The sequence below is a fragment of the Solanum lycopersicum genome, chromosome 2, assembly GCF_036512215.1.
Source record: "Solanum lycopersicum chromosome 2, SLM_r2.1".
NCBI classification, from domain to species: Eukaryota; Viridiplantae; Streptophyta; class Magnoliopsida; order Solanales; family Solanaceae; genus Solanum; species Solanum lycopersicum.
In genome coordinates, this window is record NC_090801.1 from 31353401 (window position 1) to 31365839 (window position 12439).

At 35.8% G+C, this 12439-nt stretch overlaps 1 protein-coding gene across 1 annotated transcript; it reads left to right on the top strand.

The window, feature by feature from the left end:
• Positions 1–3702: 3702 nt before the first annotated feature.
• On the top strand, positions 3703–9941 carry LOC101260977 (uncharacterized). The gene is made up of 11 exons (XM_004231438.5): positions 3703–3858; positions 3918–4130; positions 5304–5399; positions 5691–5779; positions 5873–6001; positions 7049–7163; positions 7495–7579; positions 7697–7806; positions 8214–8365; positions 8827–8923; positions 9473–9941. The coding sequence occupies exons 1-11, from the start codon at positions 3778–3780 to the stop codon at positions 9788–9790; spliced, it is 1485 nt and encodes a 494-aa protein (XP_004231486.1). The 5' UTR covers positions 3703–3777; the 3' UTR covers positions 9791–9941.
• Positions 9942–12439: the final 2498 nt, after the last annotated feature.

The window sequence follows — 12439 nt, forward strand, 5'->3', positions numbered from 1 at the left end:
GGTAAGATGTAACCACATCCATTAGATGAATTTCAAGATTTTCATGTACAGCTAAATCGAAGGGATATCGAAAAGTTATTGCATCTATTACAGGTGAATATGTTTCTTCAAAGTCGACACCAGGTCGTTGAGAGAATCCTTGTGCAACAAGGCGTGCCTTGTATCTTACAATCTCATTTCTCTCATTTCTTTTTCATACAAAGACCCATTTATAGCCAATTGATTTAACATCACTAGGCGTTTGGACTACTGGTCCAAAAAACTCAAGCTTAGCAAGTGAATTTAATTCTGATTGAATTGCTTCTTGCCATTTTGACCAATCACATCTTTGTCGACATTCTTCGACAGATAGAGGTTCAAGATCCTCATTTCCTTTCATAATGTTAAGTGCAACATCATATACGAAAACATTATCCACTGTGATTTTTGATCGATCTAAACTTATTCATCACCTGTAGAACTTATTGAGAGTTCTTCATTCACTTGAGTCTCGGGTTCACTGATCTCTTTAGGAATATCTTGAATTTCTTCATGAGATTCTTTTGTAGTGTCATTTTTTGTACTTCTTTTTCTAGGATTTTTATCTTTTGAACCCAATGGTCTACCATGCTTCAGGCGTATTTGTGATTCAGAAGCTACGAAACTTGTAGATGGTCCTTTTGGGACGTCGATTCGGATAGGCACATTAACTGCAGGAATATGCCACTTTGTTATCCTTTTTGAATCAGTAAATGCGTCTGACATTTGATTTGCTATGTTTTGCAAATGGATGATCTTCTGGATCTCTTGTTCAAACATAGGGGAGCCTGGATCAAAATGAGATAATGATGAAACTTTCCATGCAATTTCATTTTCAAGTTCTTTTTGTCTCCCCCTAATTGCGTAAAATTTGTTTCATCAAATCGATAATCTGCAAATCTTGCAGTGAATAAATCTCTCGTCAATGGCTCAAGGTAGCGAATTATGGAGGGTGAATCAAACCCAACATATATGCCTAACCTTCTTTGAGGGCCTATCCTGGTGCGCTGAGGTGGTGCTATAGGCACATATACAGCACATCCAAAAATTCGAAGATGAGCAATATTTGGTTCATGGCCAAACACCAATTGTGATGAGGAGTATTTATTATAATGAGTCGGTCTGAGACAAACAAGTGATGTTGCATGTAAGATAGCATGACCCCAAACAGTTGTAGGCAACTCACTATTCATAAGTAGAGGTCTTGCTATCAATTGTAAGCACTTAACAAATGACCCATCAAGGTCATTTTGAGCATGAACATGAGCTACAGGATGTTCAACTTTTATCTCTACTGATACGCAATAAACATAAAAAGCTTGGGATGTGAATTCGCAAGCATTATCAAGGCGAATTGTCTTAATGGAATAATCTGGAAATTACGCTCTTAATCGTATCATTTGTGCCAATAATTTTACAAATGCAAGGTTGCGAGATGATAAGAGGCACACATGAGACCATTGTGAAGATGTGTCTATTAGGACCATAAAGTATCTAAACGACCCACTAGATGGGTGAATAGGTCCACAAATATCCCCATGTATTCGTTCTAAAAATTGAGGGGATTCAATGTTAACCTTCATTGGTGATGGCCTAGTAATCAATTTGTCTTGGCAACAAGCAGCACACGAAAACTCATCATTTGTAAGAATCTTCAGGTTCTTTAATGGATGTCCATTTGAGTTTTCAATGATTCGTCTCATCATTATTGATCCAGGATGACCTATTCGGTCATGCCAAAGCACAAAAATCTTTAAGTCAGTAAACTTCTGGTTTACGATAGAGTGTGCTTCAATTGTACTTGTTTTTGCATAATACAGGCCAGAAGATAAAGTTGATAATTTCTCCAACACATATTTCTGGTCTCAGACAATCTTGGTGATACCAAGGTATTCAACATTTTCATTTACTGTCTCAACATGATATCCATTTCGGTGAATATCTTTAAAACTTAACAGGTTTCTTAGGGATTTAGAAGAGAACAATGCATCTTCTATGACAAGTTTTGTCCCTTTAGGCAGAAATATAGTAGCTCTTTCGGAACCTTCTATTAAGTTTGAATTACCAGAAATTGTAGTAACATTTGCTTTTATTCTAAACAAGTAGGAGAAGTATTTCTCATCTTTGAATATGGCGTGCGTTGTTCCACTATCAATTACACAAATATCTTCATGATTGATCATTGAGGTATCCATATACTCTTCAAGATAAAAGATATAAACGAAATAAACATTATAATATTATTACTAAAAAACATTACACAACCTTTTAGTTATTTACAAGTCTAGGAAAACATATTCATACTAGTTCATACAAACAATGAAAATGAAATATATTTACATTATCACAGATCCATCACCTATCAGGTGATCTATCTTTCCTTCGGGATTCTCAAAGAAATCCGCTACATCTAGATGCATGGGTTCAACAGTATCTTCCGAGATAAAGTTGGCTTCAGCGTTATTTTTCACCTCCTTCAGGGAAGATTGATATAGCTCAATCAGGTGCCTTGGCGTACGACTGGTACGTTACCAATGTCCTTTTCCTCCACATCGATAACATTTGTTGTCTGAATTTTTCTTCTGCACTACATCATGTTTTTCATTCTTCTTTTTACACTGCTGGTGTTGAAGGTTATTATTTAGTGTAAGATGATCATCATGATTGAAATTTCTTCCTCGACCACGACCACAGCCACGACTGGGGCCACGACCTTTTTCACGCCTAGATTAGTGAAAATATACCGTATTTACTTCAGGAAATGGCATAGAACCAGTAGGTCAACTTTCATGATTTTTTATCAGTAAGTCATTATGTTGTTCAACAACAAGGAGATGTACTTAATTTGGAATATTTTTTGAATCCCATTTCTCGGTATTGCTGCTGCAGAAGCATACTCGAGGCAGGGAAAGTGAAAAACGTTTTCTCCAGCATATCATGGTCAATGCTATTTTCTCCACATAATTTTAATTGTGAGATAATTTTAAACATGGAAGAATTATACTCACTAATAGATTTAAAATCTTGAAGTCTCAAGTGGGTCCAGTCATAACGTGCCTGTGGAAGGACAACCAACTTTAGGTGGTCATATCTATCTTTTTAATTGTTCCACAACACCAGAGGATCCTTAAAAGTGAGATATTCCATTTTCAAACCTTCATCAAGGTGATGATAGAGAAATATCATCGCCTTAGCACAATTTTGATTCAATGTTTGATTATTTTCTTTGATGGTGTCTGCTAAACCCATCGCATCAAGATGAATTTATGCATCGAGTACCCATGATAGATAGCTTTTCCCCGATATGTCTAGAGCAAGAAATTCAAGTTTAGAAAGATTAGACATTATTAAGAAAAGAAAATTTATACCTCCGAGGCTTTTAAAGTCTTTACTTAAGCTAGCAGAGACTTATGCTGATAACGTGTTATAAAAGAACTTATTAAAATTAATATACTAAAAGAACGAAAATTGAGAACGTAATACATTTCATAAAAATATATATACGTATTTATATGTACAATGACTATTTATAACCATAAATTTAATACATTCTATCAATGGAAGAGTTTCATGTAGCATGCATAATTGATATGCATACCATTTACAAGTGATGCTAACTATTAAAGGGTGGGGACCACGTGGCACCAAAAAATATTCAACAAGTGCAACTTATATAGGACCTTTTTCCTATTAGAGAAATTTTAATAGGTAATAGTGGTTGTTCCATATGAGAGTACAGATTGCAGAGAAAAGAAAGAGATGGTGAAAGTAGTAGTGGGAGAAGAAAGTCAGGTCAAATTAGCTGAAGATCGGCTTAGCAAATCTGGAGTCCCTTGTCAGGTAAATAATAAATTCATGTAAGGATGACCAAAGCTGTATGTGATAATTTGTTTGGACAGGTAGGGCTTGTAATTGGGAATATAAGTGGGAAATTAGATCGAGGATTCATATTCGATTTAATCCCAACACCGGTGAATGACAATGGTGAGCCGGCATGTTCCATAATTGGTGAGGCTAAAGATGATCGGAAAAAGGCACCCAAAGGGAAGTCGCTCCCTAATTCTTCCACATTGTTCATTGACAAAGATTGGCTTGCTGAACACGCTCGTCAGGTACCCTTCGAAATATATTACGTTACTACTCCTATCTCACCCACTGCTAAATTGTGTGGAATAATTTGTATGAATTACTCTGGAGATCCAGACACCGCGAAAGCAGTAGCCCTTTTAATTGCTTTGGGGAATCGGCCCAAGGCTCGCAACATGTTGGTGAGCTTTTAGATCCCGCCAATAAAAAGCTAACTGACATGTATGTGGTAAAGTCCATATTCATTTAGTTCAGAACCATTTTGAAATCTCTGATTCAGATGCTAAAATGTAGTCGGAAGTTTCCGGTATAGATTAGTGGTTAGTTCTCGAATCCTAGATTTCTAATACTATTCTTCTTCACAAACACATCATATATGCTATCTGTTTTTTGGTGGTATCTAGTCATCTCTTGGGTTGTGGGGAAGAAAGAAAGAAACCATAGGTGTTCTGATGGGACATCAACTCCAACTCAATCCCAGGAAGCTAGATGCTTAGTTGTCTTGTTTAGCTGAAATTTCCTACTCGTGATAGCATTGACAGTTTTTTGGGGCTTTGTTAGCTCCATCGTACTAGTTGAGTTTTTTGCAATAGAAGCTAACATGTTTTTTTTGCTTCAAAAATCTATTGGCTTTTGCGTTTGTAATTTGATACCTTCCGGTTGTCATATATCAATGACAATATCTTAGTTCATCTAAAAAGAATATGATATCTTTATTTGGTAAAAAACACCTATGATATCTTCTAACAGTCAAAAATATCATATTACTGGCTATATATAATGTTTAGTGCTGCCCTTTGCTTGACAGAGCTTGTGGGTGTTGAGGCGCATGTAGTAGCACCTTGATGCCTGCACTAACGTGCCTTTCATTTTCTGTGATGTTCGCAAACTATGCAACTGAAATGCTTCTTCTACTGCTGCTACACTGTGTGATGCAAATACCTCCTCTATTTGACAAACTACCATATGTTTTCTTAACTTTGTAGCCTTGTATATGAACTTTGTTTGGAAGAATATTCAAATGGGTACAGTGGATTTAAGAAATATCTCGTCCTAACTATCTGGGTGTTGTGCTGGCAACTTGTCAATTGACCACTAACTTCAGTTTTTGTGGAAAAGGCCATCATAGTGAATAATCAAAATATTATGAATCATGTAAATCCTCTGTAGAGTTATGCTTTAATATATTCATCTTTCAGGTTGGGAGAATGCTAGTGGGTGGCGTGAAGGTGGTTGGCATCTATGTATGGACCAATGAGAGCTCATTCAAAAATTCAACCATCACGCTTTGTCAGGTTTTACTATTATAACTTGAAGTCAACTCTATATTTTCTTCTCTGTACCCGAGGCTCTACCATAACTGCACTATTGTGTTATTTTCTGGAATAGGAGGCTCTCATGTAGTAAGTCTCTGTTGTCATGCCTTTCACGGTGAAGTTAACTTACCTTCCAGAAAATGCTTAATGAAACATGAAACTTATAATTTCCATTTACTCATAATTAGTTTTCAATGTTAACTTCTGTCATTATTTAACTTCTGTCATTATTTGTATTCTTGCTCTCTTTCTCACTTGCTTATTGTACAGGCTGCAAAATCAGTTGCTGAAGCGGCCCCTTTGTTGGAAGTGCATTGGGATGAAAGATTGCTTGTGCACATTGGTTACAGTCCCTTGAGGTTATCTGGTCTAACTATGTGTTCTTACATTCCTTTTCAAAAACATATTGGAAGAGGCCCTTATTGTTGATTAACAGATAAGATGTATTCCAGGTGGACATGTCGAAATTGCTCGTTGGCTTCAAATATTACATCTGGCAATATACGACCTTGCGATTTCAAAATGGGAAAAATTCTGAGTACTCGTCAGGCATTCCGATGCACATATGACTTTGATTGGAGGTGAACTTTTCTGTTTGCTGGAATTGCTCATTTTTTAAATCATTCTTTGGTGTATTGGACTGAACATGAGTTTTGATTTCATAGTGCCACATTTCAAATCAAAAAGGAAATTCCAACTATCTCAAGCAACTAATTTGTTTGTTATTTTAATTGCATGATTGTTTGTTAGGATATTTCTTTTTTGGCATGACAACATTGATAAGGAGGCAAAAAACATCCTCCCCGTTTTCCCTGGCACTAGAAGGAGGTTGGACAAGTGCCATATTAATGTCTTTGAAGAACGTTAGGCAAAATTGCGAGTGAAAAATGGCTTGTCTCAAACATTGGGCAACTTTCGTTGTTGAGATAGGCTTGTATCACACTATGGATTTTGGTTTGTTTTTCTGCACTAGTATGACAGAAGAAAGAAAGAAATCTTATGTTTTGGGGGGTGGGGAGAGGGTGGTGTTGGTGGGTGGGTGGCGGGTGAGTAGGGCTTTTTGATCAAGTGGTTTGCAATAAAACTGTTTAACCTTTCCTTTGGTTGGTTGCAGCCATTTTATATAAGTTAGGGTTATTTTGTCGTAATAAAGGTGTGATTAGAAAACTATTATCCCTCTGTGTTATGATGAACTGGAGGTTGCATTTAGAGTAGATCCTTTCTCTTCTTTGTTTTGTAGCTTTGCACTTTCTTTTCTTGTGCCCTATATGGTATATCTCCCCACACAAGCTTAGTAAACCCACTGTACCAGTGTAAACAATTCAGTTTTGTGACTTTCATAAAATAGAGATATGTCAAATATGATATTTTCTGCCAGAATCATGGCTCTTTATGACTCCAGGACTTTGTGTTACCATCCCCTCGTTTATGTTCGAAAAAATGATTCGTTTTAAAGTTGTGCTACCTTGTTAGTACCGTCACATAACTCATGAAGTGTTTTTCCTAGTCCTACCTTTTGTTTTTAAGTACTCATCTCAATTATGTTTGTTTATTCTTTTTACTGATTTTCTTAGAGATCTCAGAGAAATTCAGAGAAAATGTCTCACGGTTGAGCAACATGTTTCCAGGTTGCCCATATACCAGGGTTCAAGTAACAAAAAATTGGTTGACATTCTTCATCATGGGATTTCAATTCATGCCCAAGAGCTTAAAGGTGCCAAAGCATTGATTGATGGGAAACTGGTAAGGAACTCTAGACTACATCAACCACTATTTTAAAACTTGGATGGTAGTTTTCCTCTTAAATCATCCTCATGGCCAGTCCTTACGATTTTACTACATCATGTTGCAACTTTTATTTCTCTTTCTTTCATTTTAATTAATTGCTAACAGAAAATATTTACTCTAAACAGTGCTAGTTCTTGAGTAGTGACATATCAATTGGGCCTTAAAATATGATATAGGCTGCTACTCTATACTTGATTTGCTTGCTTTGTCCTCTATGAAAATATGAGCCCGGTCTCTTTCCTTAGTTATTATGTTTGGAAATTCACATTTTTTCTTAAATTTCTAGGCAAATGAGGATGAGCAATTTGATTTAGGTGGTGTACGTGTTGTTGAATTTCTCCTACCTTTCATGGAAGATACGTATTTGGAAGGTCTGTAGACATTCTCCAATTTAAACAATTAGCCTTTCTTTTGAAGTTGATGAAGTGAGTTAGTTGCTATACAGCAATTTCTTTCTTTCTGTCATTCATCTCCTTTTTACTGTGAAGTATGCAGCCAAAAAGAGATTACAGGTCTTCTAGTCTTCAGTGGCTCTGTCTGCTCCTATGCTTACTCAAATTCGAAGGAACCATCTTCTCAAGCTTTGGCTGACATAAAGGTATTTTAACTTCCCATTTGATGTTGTTTGCTCTTTACATTAAGAACTAAAAGGTTCAGTAAATCTGTTCTTACTTATCTGTTGCATTCATGGATGATAAGATGTTCTATTAGATTTCAGTCCATTTGTTGGTCTTCAGAAAGCCATATTATCACAGCATATTCGACGGGTTACTAGAAGCAGAGAGATTCATTTGTATTTTCTTCATAAGATCAGATCACAGGCGTCGTACACCCGGTTCTGGATTAAACAGTGATTTTATATCACAAAGGGAATATTTTACTACTTGTGTTAGAGTGAACTTGGTTTTAGCTCACATTTGTTCTGCATAATGCTAGAACATAGATCCTTGTTGTCTTAAGGATTTTTTTTTCCAGCATTTAACATCTGGTCTTCTTGGTGTTTAGGAAGACATAATTAAGAGTCTAAGAAGCAGGTTAGATATCATGTGTGATGAGGCAGACAGGAAATCAGATTCTAAAGAGGACAGAACTGAAGAGAGCAACAACCAGATATTAAGTGGGAGTGCAGTTCTGCAACTTGATTTACAGTTACAGAGGTATAACACAGTGTAATGATATCTATTCTTTCCTCTAGATGTCCAGATTTAATCCTGCACACTTATTTTTCACCATGGCATCCACATCTGTTTGCAAAATTCTCTAGTTCTTTATTTTTTACCTGGTATGGACTTTAGTATTTTAATGAGATTTAATTCTCTTATAAACTTTATTCAAAATTGAGGATTTGATACTTCCTCTATTTTTCTGATGAAATTTGATACTTCCCGTACCATATTCTTATTAAGAACTACAAGAGTAATTTTGTCACTGGTCATACTTATGACTAAGGGTGCTTATGGCTCAGTTCTGTCCGGTTTATCGGTCTGTAAATATGTTAAATGTATTTCATTTTGCTAAACAACTTTGTAGTTATTACACTTTGACCTTTACCGTTAACTGAACAGGTAGCTATTGGCTTGTTAGCGATGCTGAAATGGTTTGCTTTCTTTTTAAACAGAAAACATTGCAGTATGTCATTTCCTCGAAGAGTATTTTTACCTTGGCTGGCTGATACGTTCCTCTGTGACTATATACAACCATCTGAATCAGTTGAGGTGAATTAGTTGCACCCTTTATATTCTTTGGTGAAGCAAATTATACTACACTCAGCCGTATTGCTTTTATTTGTCTTCCATTAAACATAAATGACATTTTTTCCTTATATTATGTTTTCTTGCCTTAAAGAATAGGCACTACTTCAAAGTCCTGTAACTATACTGAAGCTGCAGACACTTTCGTATTTGCGTGTTTGCCTTATAGAATACATGATCCTTGTACATTTTTCCAGTTGGTGTTTCACCTCAAGGAATGTGTTCCTTGTGACAATTTATTCATTTTTAGGATTAGAAGTTGTCAAGAAGATCTAATTTCTGTATAATGGTTGAAGCTCCTTCCTTGATCTCACTTGCTGAGTTCTTTAATGGGACCTTTTGTTGTCTCTCTGTGATAATTGTACATTAGAGATCAGTTGATCTGCCTTTTCTATTTGGTAGAGAAGTGGTTTGAGCAGTATTTGTTAAGACATTGTTTACCATATTGCTCAATGCAACTAAATATGTTGGATTATATTATACTCAACTCTGATGTGCTGTACTTTGAGTTAGGTTCTCGTGGATCATTTTGCCGACCTTATGTCTCTAGAGTTCCCCAGTATTTCTTCAATAATCTTGGAGCCTGAAGCTGAAACTGAAGCTCCTGCATTGGTATCCACCACAAAATCATTTTGGGAGGTGTCAACCCCATATGCTCTACTACCTAAGTCAGACGATCCACTCTCAAATCAAAATAGAGCTGCTACAATCTTGACAAGTGACCAGAAATCGACAAACACAGCTGGTTTTAACTTGATGATAGCTGTTCTAGTTCTTCTTGTATCAGTTGTGGTAGGGTTTGTGGTATTTTCTGTTAGGTCATCATCTTAATTCTTAGGGAACAGGGATGGTGCGAACAAAAAATATGTTCAGATCAAATCTGATGATACTAACTACTAAGGCTATCAACTTCCCTTTCATTTGATACGCTTAAATTACACCTCTATTAAAGAAGTATAAGCGATTATTGTCAAATAAAGAATTCAACTGTAGGTTGGGATCGATCCTACGAGGAATATGGTTTAGACTTCAACTTAACTCACTGTCTCTTTTTATATTTTCGAGAGTAAACAGGGGGTGGGGTAACTAAAGTAACAGATTGTGAAAGCTAGATGAACAATTTGAGATATCAATATAAGATGGAAATTGGGGCATATGTATTCCTCACAAACTCTTAATGCAGTAATTTTAATAATATTAATCCTATTCTAGTGTTTGACATGCAAGGCCAATAAGTTATGTATCTCTAGTGATTGATACTGTTAGTAGGAATTTTAACTCGTGACTTGATAAATCTACGAATGTGTCTATTACTAATTCTTACCTTCACTCCAAATTAGTCATGTTGTCAATTAACTTAGGGTATTCACCATCTCCTCAATTGATTAAAGTTGGACAAATAGATAACAAATCTTTAACTAAATCTATGTTGTTTAATCTTTTTCTTATTCGTTACCCCCTTTGTAAGGAAAGTAACAAGTAGGAAAAATACGAGTTCTAACGTTGAGCACCGCTAGAAAGACTTCTGAACAAAAAGATTAACAATACACGTATAGACACTATTCAAGATTACTTATTTATTATTCATATTTTGTTAATTGCTCATGGTTTCCACAACTCTAGTTGTGGCGATTTAGCTACTCATGTTTGAGAGTTCACAATTTATAATTAGGTTAAATGAATTCATGAACTTACAATTTAAAAAGATGAAAATTGAAATCTTGAATTGAAATTCAAAGTAAACTTCCATAAACCAACTTCTGGAAATTAAATTGCTAAGAGGTTCCAAAATAATCCCAAAAGACCAAAAAAAAATTATACAATAATGTCAAACTCCCAAATACGAAAAATACAACCCATATTAATAGAGTTTTAAATCCTAAACCCATTAGGAAACACAATAAGGAAAATTAGTTTAGGATGAAGTTTCGATTGATGGCAGGACCTACGGACTGTAGTTCGACCTACGGACCATAGTCTACCTCTGTGGACCAACACTTAGAAAGTAATTCAGGTACTGAAACTTTTGATCACAAATGACGGATGTACAGGACGGATCGTCACTCAACCTACGGTCTGTCGTTAACTTCGTGAATCCACACTTGGTCATATTTTCCTGATCTTCCACCTATGATGTGCCACCTACGGGCCGTCACTGGATGTACTGTCTGTGGTTGGCTTCATTGGTTGTTGTTACTGCTAACCATAGTCCTGTTTTCTCTCAATCGCTTCCAAACCAATTTCCTGTAAAAGAGTACATAAAAACATTATTTCCAATGACAAAATAGCTTAATACACACACAAACACTAATTGAAATGCATCGAAGATACCGTAAACGCACAGTATATCAACACCCATAATTTAAACTTCTTGATTTTCCTCAAGCGACACACTAAGACTCTAAACGACACTTGTATAGAAACGAACATACAAACTCAAGCAATCACATGACCTTCTCAATCAATTTAATCACTTAATGCAAACCTTTTCATCTAGACTCAACAAGCTAATTCATATGGATCAAAACATAACATAGACCGACCAACAAACATCACAACATACACTTTTCAACAATCACTAAGGCATAAACTCTCAGAACAATGGTACTAGTGCCCTCGCTTCAAATAGATCCCTTTCGCACCATAAAGCTGATTCTTATGTTAAAGGATTCAGCCAAAACTCACGCTCAGAAGTGAATTCAAATACCATTTGTGCTCAATTTCACGGGCTTGACTTTATCTTCATTGCACAAACTTTCCAAACTAATTACTAGGATCACTAAAGGACTCTATTATCTTGTAACGTTTGCTTAGGGTCAGGTAGGGTACATTTTGAGTTCTTTTAGTGACTCTTCTGGCCTCCTCGACATTACATTGTCTTCTTACCTCTTTTCTCAAACAATTATTGACATATTCTTTCTTTTTTGCTCTTTTCCTTAACTTTCTTCAGCACATTTGTGACTTTGACTTTATAGATCTTCTATTCCACTTTTCTTTTTCATTCCTGGTAATTCAACATCGTTATCACTCTTTTTGTTTCTTTTGAACCTAGTCACATCTTTTTCTATCATTTTCCTTCTTCTACACACAACTCTTTTTATACCATTTTTTCTTTTGGTTTTCTTTTTCATAGCCACCCTCAACTTATGTATTTTGCATTAGTTAAGGTGCAAAATATTCTAGATCGGACCAAGCCCAAGATTAAGGTAACTTTTAAATCACCCACCCTCCACTTAGACTTTTGGCCTAAGTTAAGGTACACATGTCCAAAACACTCTTTTAGGGAATGTGAGTTAGGTGCATTGCAAGAACTGGTCTACATTAAGCTCAACTAGTTGGATATAAGGGAATATTTTATATCTTTTGGTTGGATTTTTTTAGGCTTAAGTGGAATTGTTATAACAAGGGCCTATGATCATTTCCCAATCCCTAGCCTAGATTATCTTCATAAGGCAAACATGTCAAGTTCTAGATTGACAA

Excerpts from the sequence above, each read along its gene's own strand:
- LOC101260977 (XM_004231438.5), top strand. The coding sequence starts at position 3,778 with ATGGTGAAAGTAGTAGTGGGAGAAGAAAGTCAGGTCAAATTAGCTGAA. Across the intron at positions 5,400-5,690 it reads CAACCATCACGCTTTGTCAG|GCTGCAAAATCAGTTGCTGA; the intron begins GTTTTACTATTA and ends CTTATTGTACAG. Across the intron at positions 6,002-7,048 it reads ACATATGACTTTGATTGGAG|GTTGCCCATATACCAGGGTT; the intron begins GTGAACTTTTCT and ends ACATGTTTCCAG.